At 54.7% G+C, this 21228-nt stretch overlaps 2 protein-coding genes across 2 annotated transcripts in view; one reads left to right on the top strand and one right to left on the bottom strand.

Moving 5' to 3' along the window:
- NECAB3 (N-terminal EF-hand calcium binding protein 3) overlaps positions 1-21228 on the top strand; it is a 30865-nt gene that overhangs the window by 1908 nt on the left and 7729 nt on the right. The window contains exons 2-5 of the mRNA XM_072878765.1: positions 3591-3615; positions 4686-4794; positions 11777-11802; positions 12150-12247. Coding sequence (XP_072734866.1) covers positions 3591-3615; positions 4686-4794; positions 11777-11802; positions 12150-12247 — 258 coding nt within the window. The remainder of the gene's footprint in view (positions 1-3590; positions 3616-4685; positions 4795-11776; positions 11803-12149; positions 12248-21228) is intronic.
- Positions 18851-19978, bottom strand: ACTL10 (actin like 10). The gene is given in 3 exon segments (XM_072878838.1): positions 18851-19297; positions 19299-19456; positions 19459-19978. Coding segments are annotated over 3 exon segments (1125 nt in total).

Below are 21228 nucleotides of genomic sequence, written 5' to 3'. Positions count from 1 at the left end.
CACTCGCTGAGTCCCACATCTATCCCTCAGGGTGTCATTAAGGCAATTAAAATGGGAAGTGTTAACAGCACTAGCGGCTGCTGCTTTCCGGGTTCTGGCGGCTTCCCTTCCTCTTCCCTGTGGCTCCCTTTGCTCCCGCCTCAGCTCCAGAGCTTGGCAGGGTGAGTTTAATATCTCCACTTTCGGGTCTGGGCAGTTGGCTGGTCTCCAGCTGCCCCCCCAGGCTTGTCAGGGCGAGCTGCCCCCCGCCACAGCGGGGCAGGACCCCAGCCTGCCCCTCAGGCAGCGGGAAGGCAGGGCTGCCCACGACAGATCCCAGGTGGCAGCCAGTGCTTCCCCTGGGACCGGAGCCATCGTCTCCCTGCCTGCAGATCGCCTGCCTTCAGGAGAGGTGAGGAGGAGGATGGCTTTGCCTGCGATGCTTCACTGCAGGCACAGTATGAACTGCAGTGCTGCCATCGCAGTTGTTTCTCTGTGCAGACGTCTCAAACCTCTGGGAGATTCGTCCCCCAGGCTGGTGCTCGGGCCTTGCTTACTCCCCTCTCGGTGTATGAGAGGTTCAGAAAAGCCACTTGGACGGCCCACTGTTTATCGCCGGCACGTGGCCGCAGCCCGCTTTAGCCTGCAGTGGGTCAGTGAGCACAGTGTCCCCAGGGCAGCTGTCCCCTCCCCAACAGCCGGCGTGTCCCTGGCTGTGTGTCCGGCAGCCACAGTTGCTTCCAGCCCTGCAGGCAGGGAGAAGCCCTATAATGTCCCTCCTTCCCAGGGTGTGGGGGGTTCATCCCCACATAAATGCCAGTTCAGTGCTTCCTCCATTGGTCTCAGCGTGTCTGCTGCTGCAGACGCTGCGCGAGGCTGCGGCCACTTGGATGCAAGCCCAGGAGCCGAGGGCTAGGAGCAATGCCTCTCTCAGGCTTGAGGCAGTGCCCCTGTGTTTCTGAGACCGCCAGCCCGGCCGAGTGCAAGTGAGGGATTGCCTGTAGGGCCTCTCCAGCAGCCGACATGATCCCATTCCCAGCCTGGCTTTACATCACTTTTCCCTGGCTTTGTCCCAGGGCTGCCATCTGTGCTGGGCTCTTGCACCGGGAGCAGCGCTTACCTGCCATTGCCGTGCACATGCCTGTGCCCCGGGGGGGCTGGGGGTCACCCCGTGGAGCATAGAAGCGGCTCTGCACTATTTTTGCTTGGCTGGAGTTGGATCCTGCCTTGCGCACAGGAGCCATCGGTGTTTTATGGTGCGTGCAGCACGCAGCGGGGCACCCCTCTGCAGCTGGGGTTGGCCGAGGACGGGCTCACTGGAGGCAGCGAGGAGCCCTGCCATCCCTGGGGGACGGGGAGCAGACGTGGCCTCGCCTCGCAGGGCTCTCGCAGCTCCGCTGCTTGTGCCACGTTTATTTATTTTGAGCTTCAGGCAGCTGTCGTGTGCACTGGCAGGGCTTTTCTAACGCACCGCTGGAGCAGAGGATCCCGTGTGCGAGAGAGAAGTGTCAGCTCTGTTTGCTGAGGTTTATGCTGAATCCAGGGTGGGCTCATCCCAGATTAGAGACCTTCTCAGCCCCATGGGATCCTGCCCGAAATTGTGCTCTTCCTCTTCTTAGCCTGCAGACAGACCCTGCTGAGCAAGGCCAGCCTGGGAGTGGAAGAGGTTTGACCTCACTTGAATCTGCATTTCTTAAGTGCCTGGGTGATACTTGGCTGCCTTTAGGATGAGCTAGCTGGCCTCAGTGACATTTGGGGTCATAGAGATGTCGTTGCATGAGCCACATGTCCCTCTGATGACAGAGACCTCTGCAGGGTTAAGGTTTTGCCTTGATGGAAGGTGGCGTGCCTGAGGCAGGGAGGCGGCAGGGTGGCACAGGCGTGTGGGACCCGCGGGTGCTGCCCCTGCCTGCAGTCAGAGCTGCCCCTGCTCCCTGCCCGGAGCCCTGGCATGGGTAACCCTGCAGCTGTGAGACCCCTGATGCGCAAACGATCTCTTTAGCCTGGAGAAAGTTTTGCTTTAAAACCCAGAGAAATCCCCAGCGTGTGGGAGCTGCGGGTTCCTGTCTCAGCTGGTAGCAGTAAAGCTTCGAAGCGCATCCAGCGAGTCCTACGGGGCGTTCAGAGAGCGGCTGCCCTGCTTTCCTGCGAATGAAGCAGCCTGGCCGGCTCGAAGCCTGTGTCCTGGAGGGACGGTTACCTAACGCTGGTCAGCCTCAGGACAGCCTCCGCTCCCTGCAGCAGCTTGGGTTGGGAGGAGCTTGCCTTGCTCAGAAGAGCATCCTCCAAGGAGGTGTCCCAGCTCCTGGTTTCGGTTGTGGGGAAGGACCAGGGAGCTCCCTGCTGGGACCAGCATCAGAACAGCCTCTGCCCGGTTGCAAGCCAGCAGCTTCCTCAGGAGTGAGCAGCAGAGGTTTCTCTGGGCAGCTGTTTCTTTCCCTCAAAGCAATTTTTCAGGGATATTTCAGTGGCTAGATAGGGGCTTGTGCCCTCAAAACACGCAGCAAAGCTGTCAGTGAGCGGTGCAGAAGGGAGCTGGGGGTGGGGGGGCAGCTGGCAGTGATGCGTCTTCCTGCGGCAGGGAGCAGAGCTGGTCCGGGGGCGGTTTTATCAGCGGTCTCCGCTTTGCAGGTGCATGGAAAAGAATATAACAAAGTCCGCTTTCCCCTTTTCCTGCTCTTTTTCATTCCTGTTCTTTCTTCAGACCTTCAGATTTCGTCATCAACCAGGATGATTAAAAAGGATGATTAAAAAGAAGAGAGTTGCCACACACACAACTTTCTGTCATTGGCTCTGTTAAGATGTGCTGGTCAAAACCTCATACTGTTCGGTCTGGCAGGATGTTCCTAGGCTTCGGAAATGATGCTCTTCCTCACCGGGGTCAGCCCCAGACCTTCTGATAATTATTGGTGAAAGAGGAGCCAGGCAGGGATAAGAAGCCCCAGCTTTCTCCTGGGCTGTGGGCAGCAGCCTCATGGTTGGGAACCTGGGTTGAGACCCTGAATTGGAGCAGCTCTCCAGCTGTGCTCTGTGGCAGAATTAGTTACAGATTAATTAATACATTAATTATTAATTACAGCGTGTGTGCATGTCGAGGTGTTGCAGGAAGGATTGTTGTGAAGGGTGATTACAAAGTGCAGGACAAGAGCTGCTCCTTGGTGCAGGCGGTTGAAGTGTCAGCGGTGATGCACAAAGTGCTCCCGTTATGGAGTGGCTTTATGCTTAATGTTCTGTCGTTTAAGGGGTCTGAAAAATTAAACGCTTTCCATCACAAGGATGTAGCGAAGCCCTTTCTACTTCATCTCCCTCTGTGTGCACCTAAAAGATGCTCGGTGTGAGTGCTGGGCTCACTCGGGCGGCGGCGGCTGTGCCAAGAGCTTTGTGCGTCAGAGGAGAGAAATGGTTTTAATTGTTTGCAAAGGGGAATTTCCCCAGAGCAGCCTGTGCAGCGCTGGCCTGTGCAGCCCTGGCAGCGGGGCCTTCTCCGTGGCTCCCCGGGCTCCAGGAGGCAGTTTTCCCATGGTGGCAGTGCTGGGTGCTGCTTGGCTCGCTGTTCAGCCGTGCTGCTCTCCCTGCTGCCTCACTAAACCCTGTCGTATTTTCTCTTGCAGATTTTCCGACGAGCCGACAAGAACGGTGAGTGCTTTGTTTCTGCTGCTGCCTCCCCCTCCCTGCCAGGGTCTGAGCAAAGCAGCGCAGCCTGTCCCTGCTGGGAGGTTTGGCTGAAAGAATGGAGGATAAGGGCAAGCAGCTCTCTGGCTGCAAGAAAAATGCTTTTCTGCTTTGCCTGGGGGAAAAGGCACTGGAGCAAAGGGCCTGGCCAGGGGCTGGGGAAGTGGGCTCCCCCAATTCACTGTCCATGCACCACGCAGGACAGAGCCCCTTCCAAGCCCTTCTCCTGCCTGCACGCTCACGACCTCTCCTCTGCGCTGCTAGCAGCGAGAAGGGAAGGCAAAGCAAGCTGTGCAGGAGGCAGCGCAGGGGCCGTCAGGCTTCTGCTCCGTCCCTTGCAGGATTGATTCAGTCTCTGCACTCAGTCCAGGGTTTTACAGGTGCCCCCGGTTGGTTGTCCCTGTTCCTGGATGCCCATTGGAGCCCCTGGCATTTGAGAGTTAGGCTCTGCTACCCAATTTTTAATCTGGCACCCATAAACCAAGAAGCCCAAAATCACAAGTCATTCCTCTGAGCCTTCCTGCCCCCTCTTGGGCTCTTCTCCTTCATGGTAGCTTGCAGGCTCCAGGAGCTGCTTTTGTTGCAGATCAAAATGCAGCGCAGGAGCTGAAGTCTTCCACAGAGAGGAAGGAAAAAGCTCTTGAGTCAATGGAGAGATTTTCTTTCCATGAAAACCTGACGCTGTCCTCGCTGTGCTGTTTGTAATGGACTCTCTACTTGGACAGTCAACTTGGACAGTCATCTAAGTACAGAGTGTCTGCATGCGTTTCTGAAGACATTGCAGTGGAGTCTTTTGGAAGGGGCTGAAATTCCCACCTGAAATTCCAGCAGCAGTGGCCCTGCTTGCCAGCACCCCTGGGTTTTTGATGGGGACTGGTGGGACATGCTTTCAATGAGATATCTGCTCTAATTGTTATGCACAACACGCCCAACCATCCCACGCTCCCGGTAGAGAGGCTGCTGGGAGGATTGCTGGGGCCTGTATGCTTCTTTCTGCAGATATATAATTATTCTTCCCTTTTATTTAAATGCAGATGATGGGAAGCTGTCATTTGAGGAGTTCAAGAACTATTTCGCTGATGGGATCCTGAGCTCGGAGGAGCTGTGGGAGTTGTTCAGTGGCATTGACAGATGTCATTCAGAGTAAGTACTGTGGTGGCACAGAGGAGAGGAGACGAAGGAGAATATAAAACTGCTTAACTGTAGATGTAGGACGCTTGGAGGCGGGTGCGATAAATAGTCAGGGTGAGATAAACCTACCTCGTGTAACACGCAGATGTTAAAACCCATTGAACACCAGCTACGAGCATTGGTGAGGAGAGAAGCCAGACATTTTGAGAGCAGTCGTTATCAGATTTACTGTAGTTCCGTAAAAGCAAGCATCCATTTAAAATTACATTACGTTAGTTTGAAAAATGTATTCCAGAAATACACAGGTCTACAGAGCAGGTTGTGTGTCTGCAGGAGGAGCATGTGTGGACGATGATCCCTGCTGACACAGGGAACTGCTTTTCACTTACGTAAGAGCTGCTTTCCACCAGAAGTGGGCCTTATGAGTGTAACTGTGAATTTAGGACAGCTAATTTTAAAAAAAGAAACTCCCAAAGAACAGGAGAAGTAATTGCACTTAGCCCTGGTCTTCTCTTGACTGGTGCTATCTAGAGGAGTCTGTTGGGCTCAGCAGGGTTTCTCATCCCAGTCTTTTGGATATCAGCATGGCCTTGCTGGGGTCCCTCTGCCCTGCTGGCCGCTGTGAACGAGCGTGTTTTGGCACTGGGAGAAACTGGCCGATGATAAATTGCATGTCTGGGGGCTGCCTGTTCAAACGGAGGGGTGCTGCTGGGGGAGAATGTGGCTGCAGCTTCCTCCCGGTCTTGGGCGGCAGGCTCGGCTCTGGCTTGTGCCACTTCCCTGGTACCCCAGGAAGCATCTCCCGCACCTCTGATGCCCTTGGCCAGGGCAGTGTCTGAGCAGGTCCCCACCAGGGAGAGGTAACTCAGAGCAGCGTTAGCTGCACATGCTGGTCCCAGGGCTTTGCAGGGAGCCAGGGCAGCAGCATGGAGGGCCCATGCCACGCCAAGGTGTCAACAGCCACCGAATGCCACAGAGCTACTGACAGCGGATACCCAGCGGTCCCTGGCTGCAAGTCCCCACATCATCCACCCGGGACTGGGGGAGCGGGGACGATTGACTCCTGCTGAGCGTTGGGGTGGTGGGTTTAGCTGATGTTCCCACTCTAGTGATGGGGCAGAGAAGTGGGCTGGTGTGTGCAGCCCCTGCTGCCACTTTCTTTTAAGCCTGGCTGCCTGTTGTTGCCTGTCCTGCCAGTTGGGCTTGTTGGATGAGGGCAGCAGGAGCTGCCTCCTGAAAATACCTGTCTCTTTGGGCTGTGACCCCGGGAGTTAGTAGTGAGCTGTTCCCTTTCCTCTGCAAATGCTCCTTTCCTCTCGCTCCATTTTGGGGTGACCTTGGAGTAACCCCCCATACAATACTGCTGGAAAACATGGGTTGTGGCAAAGCAGAGAGTTTTAACCGTGCCCTTAACTGAATGGTGAAGATTTGGTTTACCATCACTTTCAGGTCGGGCTTCTTCCATCTGTCTAGAGCAGATAAACGGAACTGACCAAAGGGTCCTGTGCGAGCGGGCTGTCTCTGAGAGCCCTGCATGGCCCTGGCTGCAGTGGTGCTCTCTATAACTCGTTAGCCATAATGACGGTGCAGGAGCTATGACAATGTGGCAGTTGCAGCATTGAGCTAGTGACATCTATTAGCAGGTCATGACCGTTGGGTCTTTGATCTCTTTCTGCCATGAAGAGCAGAAGGGACCCTGCCGACAGAGCTGGTTGCCAAATTCCTACGTTCAGTGACTTCAAGCAAATGTAGGAGACGCCGTCCCTCCAGCCCTGCGAGGATGTCCTCATTTCTGCAAGAGCAGATGGGGAAGTCCAGCCCTGAGACCATTGCAGGTGTAGTTCTTGTTTCTGTCCCTGGCTGGGACATGGTCCGTGCGCACGTGTGCAGGGTCAGTGCATGGGACAGCTTCAGTGTGAGCAGGTGGGAGCAGGACGGGACGTGGGAGGTGGCAGCAGGGAACTGTGCATGATTTCTTCAGCTTCATCCCCAGCTCATGGAGGAGGGGGAGGTGGGACCTCCCAGAGAGGGAGCCTGGTGCTCAGCTTATTGCCTGGTAAGAGGCATCCTGCTCCCTGCAAACAACATGGGGCAGCGCTGCGTCTGCCAGAGCACTCTGATCCTGACCCAGGGCCGCGTGCTTGCTGGGACGAGGGACTTGGAGAGACAGGCCTGTCCCCAGGGAGGCATGACCCTGTCTGTCTCCAGGAGCTGCCCAGGGACTGCTTGCCCACTGCACAGTGTCAGGTAATGGAAATCAAGCAGTGTTCAGCACTCTGGGCCTCATAGAGGTCTCTGTGGCTCTATGTGTAGAGCTGGACTTTCTGGCACTTGTCTTTGGGGTGTGCAGGGGGACTTGCTCCTTTGTGCACCCTCTGGTGTCCTGTAAGGGCTGTGCTGGTGCCCTGCTGTCCCCTCGACGGGGAGGGTGGATAGCCCCTCTCCTCTGGGCTGCCTGCTTGCCTTGCACTTGCAGGAACGTGATATTTTTCAGAGGTGGCTGAAATTTGCTGCCAGATTCAAGAGTTATTACCCGAGGTAATACTCAGAGTATTACAAAGCTGGAAAGCAACTACAAGCTCTACAAATATATCTGTCATGCTTCTTTCATGTCCCGTAGCTTTTCTGATGATGGGAAAGTTTCACCCTTAATCCAGTGGGTGGATTTGGCCACAAGGGTGCTGTGTTCATCAGGTCTAGGCCGAAACTTGTGTTTCTTTGTCAGTGCCAGCCTGACCCAAGGAGAGACAGTAACAGAGACCTTTACACCCAGGCACTCTCCATGTCTGGGTAAGGGAGCGCTGCCCAGACACGTCCTGACCCTCACCCATCACTGCGAACCTGCAGCTGCTCCCCTGGGTCCCAAAGCTGACATCTGAGAAGATGAATATTTCAGAGGTCTCATACATTACTTGTTCTTCCAGGGAGTCCCCCACACCACACTCTCCTTTTCTCCCTGTCCTTCCCCTCTGATCTTCGCTCCACCTCCCATCCACCCGGCGCTCAGGTGGGATGCTGTGGCCTGTGCGTCAGGCACCTCTGTTGGGTTCAGTTCAGATTTTATGTTTCCCCACAAGGCTTTTTTGTTCTGCATTTCTGAAAATTGTTCCATTTTGGCTTTAAAATGTCTCCTTGCTCTAATTCTTTAACATTTAAAAAATTATGTTGAAACCAAATTCAACTCTTTATTGCAGTTTGGTACAACAGCTAGGTCCACCGTTGGGTTTAGCTTGTCAGAAAACTCCACGCCAGCTCTGGCACTGGTGCAGAACAGAAAGACTCATCTTCCTGGAAAAGTACATTTTCATCCACTGAAACATCTAGGTGAGAAGAGACAAATGTCTTTGAAGGGATGAAAAAAGCTCCATTGCTGCAGAAGTGTCTTGGGACAGTGCGGTTTGCTCTCTGAGCAGCCGTGCGTCTGTCTGCAGCCCAGCCGGGTGGGATGGCAGCAAATCCCAGGTTCTCACAGGGTCAACTTAACAGAGAGTCGGTTACAAAGGGCTTTGGATGGAATGTTGTAGTGTTGCATAGGTTGCGTGCCTACTGCTCTCTGCGGGGGACTATGAAACCTGCCCAGGGAATTGTTGCGTGGACTTCGCATGTCTTTCTGTCCTGCATCTGTCAGGAAAATTTAGAAAAATAAGGTCTGGCAAATCCTCCTTTGCATGAGAGCGGTCAGATGGTGGTGGCAGAAATTGGGTACAGATTGCCCAGAGTCTGTGTCTCTGAGCTTGAGCCACAAGGGAAGGAGGTGGGAGTGCTGACCTGGTGGTTTTTAAAAACTCTCAGTGGAAATAAACTCAAGCCTCTGGTTCTGTGGAAGAAGGGACTTGTGTGAAGTTTCCTCCCCTCTCTTCAGTCAGAGACTCGGAGCCGCAGCGTCTGCCAGTCTTTGAATGATGGATAGTAACTGAAACACTCTGGGTCACACTGGAAAGGTTTGGAAACCAGATCTGTGATGGCAGCAGAGGTTCCCAATGTGATAAATGATAAAAATAAAAAAATTCCCATCTGCTTTGCTGAAGCTGATTGCTGTTTTCTTGCATAAATTCCAGGCGCATTCTGACAAAATCCCAACAGCATAATGATGACAACATCCTTCATCAGTTCAAGCTTAATTACAGTTAATCAGTGGTTTGAGCACAGTCAAAATACAGCTATGTGGAAATGTGGAGAGTCTCAGGATGAGTGCTTTGGAGGCAGAGGATGGCTCTTCTCTTGGAGTGGGAGAGGGGATGGCAGAGAGAGGAGTGGAGCAAAGCCTGCTGCCCCATTGCAGCCCTGCAAAATGGGTCAGGAATTGACGTGCAGGTTCTTTACGTGAGCTTCTCCTGGCTTCTGGTATGAAGTAGCTTCTGGTAGCATGATAATGGCACAATTGGTCCTGCAATTTGCTTGCTGTGCTCTGTCCTGGCCCTAACTGTGCCCTGGGGGCTGCTGCAGGATGCAGAACATGGGAAGAGGTGGCCGTGCAGGGTTGCTGACGGACCAGGCTGCGTTGGGAAGGGAGCAGATCTTCCACTGGACAACTCCCAGAGCGCTGATTCAAGATTCTTGCCACAAGATCTTGGCGATTGGTTCAGTGTTTAACTGTTCAGTGTTTTAGTGATTGATTAGTTCACATTTGTTTTTAAGCAGCAAACAGACAAGATGGAAAGAGTTATTAATAATCTCTGGCCTCTCCTTAGAAGCCAGAGGGTTGGTGTTGATAGTAGCTCTTTGTCACACGGACATCTGCTCGCTAGAGCTGAGGTGGGGAACTGGGCAGTGGGTTGAGCCGGTGGCCCTTTCTTCTTCCTGCTGAAATCAGTCCCAGCCCCAGGTTCTCGCTGGGGACAGATGCAAACGCCTGGGTAACAAATGCATTAGGTGTTTCACTGTGTATTTTGTTATCTCATGTCCATATCCCCTCTTTCGTGAATTTTACCCATCTCTTGGATGGGAACCAGCGACTGCAGTTATTGCACTGGGGCATGGGTCTAACAAGTGTGCTGCGGATGCTGTGGTGCCAAGTCTCTTGTGGCAGTGCAGCAGCAACGGCTCTGCAGGCTCCAGGCAGAAATATGTGGAAAAATTAAGAAGGAGCAAGACATTTTTCCAATTTAAATTTGTGCTTCAAACCCCAGTTACTCTATCTAGCAGAGCTGTGGTCGGATGCATGGAGCTGCTCAGAGATAGGATCAACAAAGTTTGATGTAGTGGAGTCGGCAGAAGAAGGGGCTGTGGTTTTGCTGATTATCTGTATTGTGTCTCAAGGAAAACACTTTTTATCCACTTTAAAAACTGTCTGCAGTGCCAGGACAGTGCGCCAGAGCCCTGCCTTAAACACCTACCGCAGGAGCTGATTAAAATAGATGAGCCAAATCACATCCTAAAACTGCCTGTCTCCATTGCCTAAGAAGGCGCCTGATGCAATTAGCTAAACAGAGGGGTCTACAGTCCCACTGCTGTGGGTCTGCAATGACGTCTTGCACCAAAATATTTTGTTGATTTGAAGCACTGCCTATTATTAAAGTACACTAAGTGGAAGCCCAGCAGAAAGAGAGACGCAGAAACCAGGCTTTAATGTTTGGGGGAAAAGCTGTAGGAAGATATTGCTTAAATTATTACCCCTGTACTTGACGTGGCATTTTGGACACTTCCCACACTCTACTCTTAATTTTACCTTGGTGCATTTTTGCCCCTTTGCCTTGTGAGCAGTGTCAGCGGGGGGGCAGGGCAATGTGGCCGTGATTTGACTTCCCCTGGGCAGCAGCAGCCGTCCTTGCGCTTGCAGCTTAGCAAACTCCAGGTATCACTGGTTCCTCCACATGTGACAGCACTTAAACACTTAAAAAACTCTCTTTCGTGCTCTCTTCCACTTTCCCAATCAGGATTAAAAATGGTTGTAATCATTTAGGGGATTTTGAGACAGCAGAATTTCTTGAGCAGAGGCTGATTTGAATAAACAATATCCTGGGGCATTTCCCTGCAGGCTCTGCAGGTGGTGCCGGGCATCGCAAGCAGCTCTGCCTCCATGGCTTTGGCCACCTGAGCAGATCCAACAGCTTCATGCGAACCCACAGTTCTGCTTGACATCCTGTCCCAAAAACACGTGGCTGTTCTGGACATTTCCTCCTCCCTCTGCACCCCAGCAGCGCCTTTATTAGCAACAGGAGGGACCTGTCCAAGCCCTGCAGGGATGCCAGCATTGATTCTCCAGTGCAGTGCGCTCTGTTACTGAAAAGGGGTGGGGGGCTGGCCTCCACCTCCAGGTTTTTGGACCAAGATCCCTGCTTTAATGGCCTTCACAGCAGGAACAACCCCTCTCGTGGGCTGTGAAGCCATCCAGTCCCCTGCCCTGGGAGCCTGAAGGCAGCCCCATGTCATCCGGGCTCTGAAGGCAGCGAAGAGGAGGAGCAGCCGGGGGCACCTGTGGGGCAGATGGGAGAGGAGGGTGCCTGGTGCCATGGGGCAGCTGCGAGGGAGGACCCGGGCTGAGGTCAAGGAAGACACAAGGAGGGAGCCCTGGCTCAATGCCTCGCACCTTTGGGGGAAGAGGTTGGGTTGAAGAAGCAGCTTCTGGGGCTTGTCAGCTCCAGCGCTCAGAAATGGGGCTGCCAACTGAGCTGGCCAGCCCAGGGGTGCGGGGGGCTGCCTGCCTCCCTGACCTCCCTCCCAGCCCCATCCTGCTCTCGCAGACACCTTCCCAGCACACTCCAGCTCCAGGAGGTGATGGTGGAGCACCTTTGCTTGCTCCTTCAGCCCCTGAAGCAGAGGTGATGCTCTGCAGCCCTGCCTGGGTGCTGCAGGTGCTGGGCATGGCTTCTGAGCTGCTGGCTCTAAACGTGTGCAGCTTTTTGTTTTTCTAATACAGCTTTTGAAAATACATGGGAGGAGCAGTAAATCCACTGGGGGCTCGAGACAAGCCCTCGAGACCCTGCTCACCACAACTGTTTCTCCTGAACCAGCTCCATCGTCTAACAAGAGCTTGTTTTTCTGTTTCTTGTAGCAATGTGGACACGGAGAAATTGTGCGGTAAGTAGGTTCATATTCCTGCCTCAGAGGGCTTCCTCTCTCTCGAGTCTGTGGTGGGGCTTTGTACGTGTCTGACCTGGGCAGGGCTGGGCGGTCAAGTCGCACTGACAGTCCCTGTACCTGAATCCCGGCACAGAGGGCATCTGTGGTTTTCCTAAGGGGATGGGACATTTTGTCCCAGGGGATAGGAAAGGCCTCTTCATTTCAGTCCAGATGGGAGCATGACTCTGGAGAGGCACGTGAATGCCCCCCTGCAGCGCTGGGCTGTGGGTGGGAAGCAGCAGGCGCAGGGGAGGCAGGGATGGAGGTTCCTGGGAAGCTCACCCTTGTCTTCTCTCCTGCTTCAGATTATTTCTCAGCATATCTCGGAGAATACAGGAATGTGCTTTCCGCCCTGGAAGCCCTCAACTCTGCGGTCCTGGCAGCCATGGACAAAACCAAGCTGGTAAGGATGGGACCGCGGGAGGGCAGCGGCGCAGGCGGGTGCATAACAGAAGCCGTGGTGATCTTAGCTGCTTGCTTAGTGTTAAACTTAGGTGCCAGAGGTGCAGCAAACGTGGTACCTCCCAGATCAGTGGGGTTGCCTGTGCGTGCTTCGGTTGTGTCCATATGCAGTGAGTGCCACAGCAGCATAGCCTGCAGCATGCCTGGAGGAGGGGGAGCTGTGCTGGAGGAGCAGAAGGGTAGGGCTAGTGCTTTTGTGCTCTGGAGACGTCTTCGGGCTCTCCTTCCTCATAGGGCTCTGGCAGTGGTTGTTTCAGCAGCTCCTTGCAGATCACTCACTGGGTCCTGCCGGGGAACACTGTTTCTGGGAGCATCACTGATAACCTCCGTGTTGTGTCTCTGAGCCAAAGCAAGGTCTTTTCCACAAAGCAGTGTGGCACAAAATGGGGACTCGAGGGTTGAGCCTGCTCTGGACTGACCCCAGCAGCTTGTGCTCAGCACAGCCTGTGCTCACAGCGACAAAAATTGGCTGCCGGTGAGGGGGCAGGAGCCGCTGTGGCAGGAAGGCTGCTTTGGGAAACGGCGAGGCGCTTGGGAGAAGGTAGGAAAGGGTGAAATTCACTGACTCCCAGCCTTGTGCCAAGTTCATCCCTGCGGTGAATTCTCTCCCTGCAGCTTGTACCGATGGGAGGCAGATCGGAGGCTGCTAATTAGGGCAGGCAGCCTCCTGCTTTGTGAGCTCCCCTGCCTCTGCGTCAGAGGGCAGTGGTCTGCAGCGCGCAGTGTCACGAGCTAAATACAGCCATGAAAAAGCAGTGGCCATTACTGGAAGGGACGCTCCTCGGAGACCAGCAGCCCCCTTTGCATCTGAAATGTATTAAATGGTTTAGCCGTGTGCTTGGGGCTGATGCTGTTTTACAGGCTTGGGAAGGGCCGGCCCTTTCTTTCCCTTCGATGTGGTGGTTCGATGCTTGGTAAGAGGCAGATGAAGGGCATCATCCACGTGCACACCATCCACTGACCTATTGATCGGGCAGAGAAGCAAAGGGGGACCAGTCCCACTGTCAGCTCTGCAGAGCCATCGAAGTGGTGTTTGTGCCTCTGCAGTGTCAGTCACGATCTTACCCTCTCTTTGAGTTTCCCCCTGGCCACATCCAGCCTCAACAGCATCTCCCTGTATGTTGGGAAATTTCATGCCAGGAGAGGGGATCACCTGAAAATGCATTTTCTCTTTCGTTCAGCTGCCCAGCCCCCGTCACAATTATTAAATGCAAGTCCAGAGGGAGAGAATGAATCCTCTTCAGAGAGCTATGCTTTATTTCAGTTCTTTTCTGTTTTGGTTTTTTTTTGGTAATGAATTTGTATATTCATGTATTTCTCCAAAGGACAGCGCAATTACTGTCTGCTTCACAGTATTGGTATGATGAATTCATTCACTTAATAGTTCCTGGTGCCACAAGCGCTCCCTGCAAAAGAGAAGCAGGTTTTCCCTGTTGAAACAGATTTTTGTGGACTCTCTTTTCCACTCGTGTTTAGATCTGCCCGGAGCCAGGGAGCCAGGGCAGCCTGATGTTCACAGCACTGCTCTCACCCGGGCAAGGTCTGCGTGGATCTGGGTGCTGTGATCCTGGGTGCCCTGAGGTCCTGGGTGCCCCGATGCAGATACTGACCCTCCCAGGAAGCATCTCCCTGCGCTTCCCTGGTCTGCTGGGCTCTGTGCTGGGGAGAAGGCAGGACAGGGCAATGCTCCAGCCCTGTGGTCAGAGGTCTTGCAGAGCTATGGGAAATCTGCCGCTGCTAGAGGCTGGCAGAGATGATAAATGCTGCATTCTTACCTGCTGTGACCTGAATATATTCCCATGTTTGTATTTCCAGAATGGGAATCGATCTTGGGTTCTTACGGGATTAGTGGGTTTATTAGGTTGGATTTTAGCCAAAGCTCACACCTCTCTGAGCCAGGGGAGGGGCAGAGAACAGAGATTTTCCATATTACACGTCTGCCCCTCATTTCTGTTGATTCAAACACCTCTAATGCCTCCATGGCTGAGGACGGAGAGCCCCAGTTTGGCAGAGAAGAGCCGAGTGAAACTTCATCCTGGGGAGCTGCTTTTGCTGGAGATGCAGCTGTGCTGCCCGCTGAGCAAACTGGAAGAGACCTGCCCGCTCCAACGGCCTTCACCATAAAGCTGTGCTTCCAGAACAGGGCTGTGGAGTCAACAGATGTTGGAGCATCTTCAGTCCCTGCCTGTTTTTCCCCAGGCTGTATTTAAGAGAGCTTCACGTGACTCCCGAGGAGACAGGGATACCCAGACCGGCTAGAAGAAGAAGAAGGGGATCTCTGACTTGAGCTGGGTCTCAGCAGTTTAACTACAGCATCTCTTGGTTAGGGCATGGTCCATCTCTGGTAGTTCCTTACTTCTGCTGCCACAGAATTGCTCACCCCTGCATCCTCCAGGTGCTTACCCCACAGCTGTAAAAAGGCTCATGAAAATACGAGCCCACTTTACAAGCAGGAAAACAGAGAGAGCATGGGCTACTTCATTAGCACAACAAAAGCAGAGCCTGGGAGGTGGCAAGGCTTGCTCAGACTGCCAGGGCGATGAGCTACAGGGAGAAGAGAGAGGGAAATAAGGCAACCAAAGCTCTGAGGGAATGTGCCGCAGCTCTGTGCTTGTGAGCTGTGGTTTGAAGCCGTGGCGCCGAAAGCCTTTTTGGTATCGAGGATTCCCACCTCCACATGTGCCGTCGTGGTCGCTGCGGGCCAGGGTACCCGGACTGTATGAATGGCGTGTCTCAGCGGCTGTCTCCTCACTGGCAGGCTCCTCGATCTGCTGCCTGCCGTGCACGTTGCCGACTGCAGGATAAACACTGCGATAAAGCATGGGAAATGCAAGCTGGGTTTGTCCTTCTTGCTGTGTAAGTGACTGCAATTACCGTAGGAAATAATAGCATATGTGTGGGCAGCAAACCTGCTCGTGGTCTTTGTTACGGATCCACAGGTTGGCAGGAGGAAACCAAATCAGTAGGGGTTCCTATGCTCCCATCCTCCCTCACTGGGTTGGTAGAAACGTGGTAAAGAAAAGAAGCCTTTTCAGGAAGAGGGGGTGTTTCTCCAAATTCTGTCATTCCCACTTATATTCGTAAAATATAACTGTTGATAGCTGTGCTGTATACTAAATACAGCTTATCCCGTGGCTAAGCTTTGCATTTGCAATGTAATAATGTCAGAGTAAGAAGTGAACTGTGGAAATACCTTGGGAAAATGGTCTGATATTTCTCACAGGGGATCTGTATGCTAAAATCTTTCCATTCTCCATTTTGCAAACGCTGCAAACTAATCTATAAATACGTCTCCAAGTCAGGCACTTTTATTTCTCCTTTGGCAGGAAGTATGCCATCACCTATTCCACTCTGACCCAAGCTTAACTATCATCATAAGAAACTAATAAAACCTCTCAAAACCAGAATTACAGCAGTTCTTGGCAACTTTGGGGTTTTCATCTGGGTCAACAGAGCTGAAGTACCAGTCCACGACCCAAAAGCCTTGTCTCATGCTTGCTGAGTTATTTCCTCCGTGACTCCCTTCCATGAGTCTTTGCTATGAGCAGAAAATGCTGTGCTCAGGGAGACAGAGCACATTTTTATTGAGCCTGTGTTTACAGAGGGGTTTGAACTGCGTGGTGCAACACTTGACAAGAGGGTTTTGCTTGTTTGCCCCCAAGTGAGGAGTGCGAAGGAGGCCGGGCAGCTGAACTGAAGAGAAGGTGCATTTTCAATTGATTGGCATGAAATTTTCCAAGCTGATGCAGAAGGGTGAAACAGCATCCGGGGCTCTCTCAAGAGATGGTTATTTCCATCCTTCTCTCTGGCGTGTTCCCCTGGGCGTGCTGTGTTTGACGAGGTGAGAGATGGAAGGCAGCTGGCTCGGCGTGTGCAATGCTCACCCGAAATACTGACGTGTCTGCGTGGGATCCTGCTTTGCCCTTGCAAGGTGGGCTGGGGCGTGCTGGGACCAGGAGGATGGGGACCCCTCTGCATGGCGAGCTTCAGAGCCGAGTCCCCTCTGAGCACGGCGTGCCCTGGGCTGATAGTTGGGTTTTGGGAGGTGGCACCCCAGGCTGGTGCCTGCATGTTGGGGGCGTAAGGACTGCGCTGGGGCGAGCTGCAGGGCTCAGGGCAGGCTGAATGTGCCCCCTGCAGCCGTGACACGATGTCGGTGGGAGCAGCTGCCTGCTGCTGCGTTAAAACTCCATCCACTGACATCATCCACAGAGGACATCAGGATTAGGCCATCCTCAGGATGAAAGTTGAGAGGATGGGGAGTGCTGGGAGGCTGGCTTGACGCCGGGGCTTCTCCCAGCACCTGGCCCTTTGAAGAGGAGCGATGGGGAGAAGCATCCGGCCCCCATGCAAGGGGAAGCGTCCATATGCCAAGGCTGCGGGGGCCACAGCCGGCCCCGGCGGGGGGCTGGGGAGGATGCATCGGAGATGGGAGCGCACCTCATTAAGCAGGTCCACACGGCTGCGGAGGCTGCTTCCTGTGGGAAGTGCCCTCTGTGCAGAAAGAGGGGTGACAGCGTTTGGATTTGGACCAACTCCCAAAATGAAACGGACTGTGCCCGGCCATGTGGTGGATGAATAATGTATCCTTTCCGCTGCGCCCCAGTGGGGACTCAGTCAATTAGTATTCTTCACCTTTCTTTCTCAGGCTTGTCATGGGGAGGTTTGAGTGTCGGTTGTTCCCCTGTAAGCAGGGGATGCGTGTCTGGGCTGGCGGGAGCTGAGCAAGCACAGAGGAGCGGTGCTGGCAGGGATTTCGGTGCCTGCACCCCTTGGGAGTGAGGAGGTGAAGGAGTGGGCAGAGGTAGCGGCAGGGTCCCTGCCTGGGGTCCCCAGCCCTGTGCTCTCCGTCATCTGGGGACGTGGGGAAGGAAGCCTTGTGGGAGCAGGTGGGATGCTTGGCTGGGGAAAGCCAGGAGATGCAGAGCTGAAGCTCAGCTTCCCATGGCCTCATCAGATCGGCTTTGCTGCCATCCTCTTCCTCTGGCAGAAAAATGAGATTTGTTTACAAGCACGGGTGAAAACCCCCTGGCAGCATGGCGGAGGGCTCTGCTTGCCAGGTGGTGGTGGGGTGTGGGGACTGGCTGTGGCTGTCCTTCGCCCACTCCAGCATGAGCCCAGGGCAGTGCTTGGTAGATGAGCATCCTCTCCACTTACCTTCCCCTCCCGGCCAGCCACAGCCGTGCCAGCAGCCCCAGGCGGACACAGCCCCAGGACTGGGCTGGTGGCTCGGCTGTGGTGCAGAGGAACCAGAAAGCCATGTGGGGCTCAAGACCCTCCCTGCCGCCCCCCTCCTCAACAGATTTTTGACACCAGCATTGAAAGGGTTACCTCCACGTGCTTTTGTGCAGAGCTTCTGGAATTCAAGATCCTCAGTTCTCCCTTGTGTTGGAGAGAAACACAGTAGGAACTGGAAATATTTGACCTGAGTAATGTGGTAGCATTGCTGGACTCTATTTTGGACTTGGTTCTCGGGGGGGTGAAGGCAGCCTGGCTCCTGGTCTGTGCCGCAGCCTTAGGGGTGCATGAGGACACCGTGGGGAAGGCAGAGGTGACTCTGGTCCAGTCTGTCTCCTTGTCTTGTCAAGGAAAGGGGTTGACCTCTCCTGGTGGATGCTCCTGTGGAGCAACCAGCCCTCCTCCTGCATCATGTGGAGACTCCTTCCTTGACCTCCCACTGCCAGTCCTGTCTCTCTCAGTGCTCACAGTGACGTCCAGTGGTTTCTGTGTCCCTTGAGGAGCTGGGCACAAGGACTGGCCATGGGGAAAGGAGTCTGCTATGACAGCTGGGCAGTGCTTCCCAGCTGCTTCCCCCATGCAACCTCTGATCCTTTTCTAATCATCTGCTAAGCTGAGTCAGTTCACTAAAGAAGCAGCAAAGCCAGGTGAGTGCTTTCCTGCCCATTCAGTGAGCTGAATCGGCTCCCTGAAGCACCAAATGACCTTTATACCAAAATTACAAAGAGCGAATTCAGTTCCTTGGTTTTCACCAGCTCATCCTCTGTACCCAGTGCTGAGCTGCTTCAGTGCCAAGATCAGAAATCACCTCCCGTAGTAAAGTTGCTGCAGTGCAGGCGCCATGTGAACCTTCTCCTCCTCAGCTCGTTCCTCCTGCCCCTGTGGCCCCCCATGGACCTCGGGGGTCCTGCTGTGCTGCCTGCTGGAAGGAGCTTTCCTGCCTGCTGGAGCAGCCCCCTTCCCCATGCTGCAGGCTGGAGCGTCGGGGCTCGGCTGTCGACCAGCTATACCCAGACAGTCGGCCTGTCCAATTCACAGCACGAGCCACAGTTGTGTTGCCAGCCTGATCGGACACATGCTTATTAGCGTGATGGTAGAAAAGCACAGAAATAACCCAGAGCGTAAATGAAAAGCAGTTTACTTCTTTTGGAGTGTTTGAATTGACTTCGCACACCTGCAGCAGCGCAGCAGCTGGCCCTCTGTCACCACTGCTGCCGCAGCTCTGCCTGGAACAAGGAGACCCTCCTCCTGCAGCAGGAGCGATGCCCCGCCAGTGGGATGCTTTGAATGTATGGTTGTCGTCTGCCTACTGGAATATCCTGTGCTCGTACTCAGCACCATGCTCCTGGTACTCGCCCTTTGCCATCAACGTGTGCTGGAAGGACGTGAGCCACACTGCCATTGAGCCTCCTGCCCAGGCTGCTCTGCCCCTCTCTGGGCTCACCAGGACCTGAATCTGGCAGCCCGTGCCGTGGAACAGGGCGTTCAACTCTAAGCACATCCTCTTGGGAAAGCCAGGAAACATCAAGGAGCCCCCTGACAGCACAACGTTACCCACCGTGTCCCTCCTGGTGTGGTTGGGTACCTTCTGGAGGCTCTGCAAGGCCAAGTGGTGGAGCCCTGGGGAGCTTTAGTGGAGTAGCTTCAGTTGGAAGAGTGGCTTCAGGCACCAGAACTGTTCCTTGTCCAGGGTTATCCAGTGCCCATTGGGGGCCTGAAATCTGGCTGGATGATGGAGGTCTGGCTGGCTGGATGGCTTCGTCGTGGAGGTCTCCTTCGTAGTCCATGGAGACATAGCAGCATTGCTTCTTCAGCTGGATCACTGTCTTCTTCTTCAAGGCCTTCAGCACTGAGGGGTTGTTGGGGCTCTCCATCAGCAGGCTGTGCAGGTAGCTGGTGAGGAAGCCACCCTGAGGTGGTAGGTGGCCTCCCTCCAGGTCTGGCCCAGGCAGATGGAGATGGCATGGGAGACTCCTGCCCCAGCCTCCGTGGTCAGACCAGTGACTCTGCTGTAGGTGCAGAGGGAGAGGAACCCGGTGTTAGCCATGTGCAGGGCTGGCACCCCGAAGCTCTCAAAAAGCACCTCCACCAACTTTTCCCTGTTGGTGGAGGGGCAAGAAGGGAAGTTGGCCATGAGCACGGGCTGTTCCTCTGGGAGGACTTTCAGGCCACAGAAGAAGAGGTGGCTCCACAGGTTTTCTATGCCATCCCAGTCCGCAATGATGCCCTGCTAGAGTGGGTAAGTCCTGGGTGCTACGGTGAAGCCCGCCATGCTTTCAGCAGTAGTGGGATGCCACTGGGTCTCCCATGTCATGCCTGCACTGCAGGGATGCAGCAACACGGTCCTTAGCACACACTTGGGCTTCTTCTGGCCTGCAAAGCCTGCCCAGATAAAGCTGCTGCCGTTGTCTATGATGACCGCAGGCTTTGGCATGACTGGCACTCCTGAGGGACGCTGGGGAGGGAAGAAGAGCCTCACCCTGCAGTGGAGCAAGAGGTCTCGTGGGGGCAAACCAGGCCAGGTACCTGCTCTGCAAGGGAGACTGTGGCTCAGCCCCAGCAGAGGACGACTGTGCCTGCCCTAGAAGTGTCTGTCCCTGGGTACGTGCCCCAGCCTTTCCTCCTGTCTCCTTGCTCCCTGCCTCGCTGACCATCCCTCCTTGGGTACCTTGTCTCCATCCCTGGGGGCTGGAGATTTGCCCCAGACCCTTGGGTCGCCTAACAGTGTAAGGACAAAACTTCAGGTGGTCTTAAGGAAGCAAATGAAAACTGGACAGGAAAGTAGAGTGGGTGGACCAGGCTTCAGGGAATGGTGCTGCCAGCAGCAGCTGGCAGTTTCCATAGCACATGGAAAGCAGCCGTGCTCCGGGCTGCGGCTGTTCATTGCACCCAGATTTTTGCCCAAGAGGATCTTGGGCAGCTGTGGTTAGAGCTGGCAAAGGAAGGAGTGAGTTTGGAGTGCCTGTGTGTGTGTCCAGGCACTTCCCTGGCTCTCCGTGCTTCTCAGACCTGCTCCTGGGGCATGGTGTGCATCCTGACCCACTGTTTGGGTGCCCTCCGGGCCAGCTTGCCTTCTTGCCAGGATGCGCGGTGACCCCTTCATTCTCCCCAGCGCTTCTTGCGTGCCCCCCCCCGGACCCGCCTCTACATGGCCCCAGCACTAACGCCTGTGGTGCACACATTGCACATCAGAGCAGGGAGGAGAGTGGCGGGGACAGGGCACACAGCCCTGCGTTCCTGTTGGACACCCCTCCAGCACCGTTGGGTGGATTGCCTGGGACTCGCAGCCAGACGCAGCCATCCTCCCGGCAACTGTCACTTGTCCTCCGTGGATGATGTGGGGCTGGGATGTGGGGCGGCCCCCGCGCAAGAGCAAGTCAGCGGGAAGAGCCGTGAGCAGGCGTGCATTGGAAATTCAGCAGGGATCTCTTCTCGTCAGAGCTGCGAGGCTTGGCACCGTCTTCCCGGGGAGAGAGGGCGTGAAACCAGCCGGCCGCCCTGCCCTGGCAGGGGCAGGGTGCTCCCTGGGAGGGGCTGCCTGCACCCGGGGGGTTGCTGCGGGCTCTCCTTAGCCTGCCCCAAAGCCTCTGCCCCGCCAGCCTTGTCCCAAGAGCCCTGGTGCAAGCGGAGCAGTGTGTGAACTGTTGGGTGCAGCAAGGGATGCTCTGCTTGCGCTGGAGCCCT

Source organism: Ciconia boyciana, chromosome 14 (genome assembly GCF_034638445.1).
Source record: "Ciconia boyciana chromosome 14, ASM3463844v1, whole genome shotgun sequence".
NCBI classification, from domain to species: domain Eukaryota; kingdom Metazoa; phylum Chordata; class Aves; order Ciconiiformes; family Ciconiidae; genus Ciconia; species Ciconia boyciana.
Note: the sequence above shows the minus strand (reverse complement) of the source record. Positions and strands in the feature narration are given on the sequence as shown.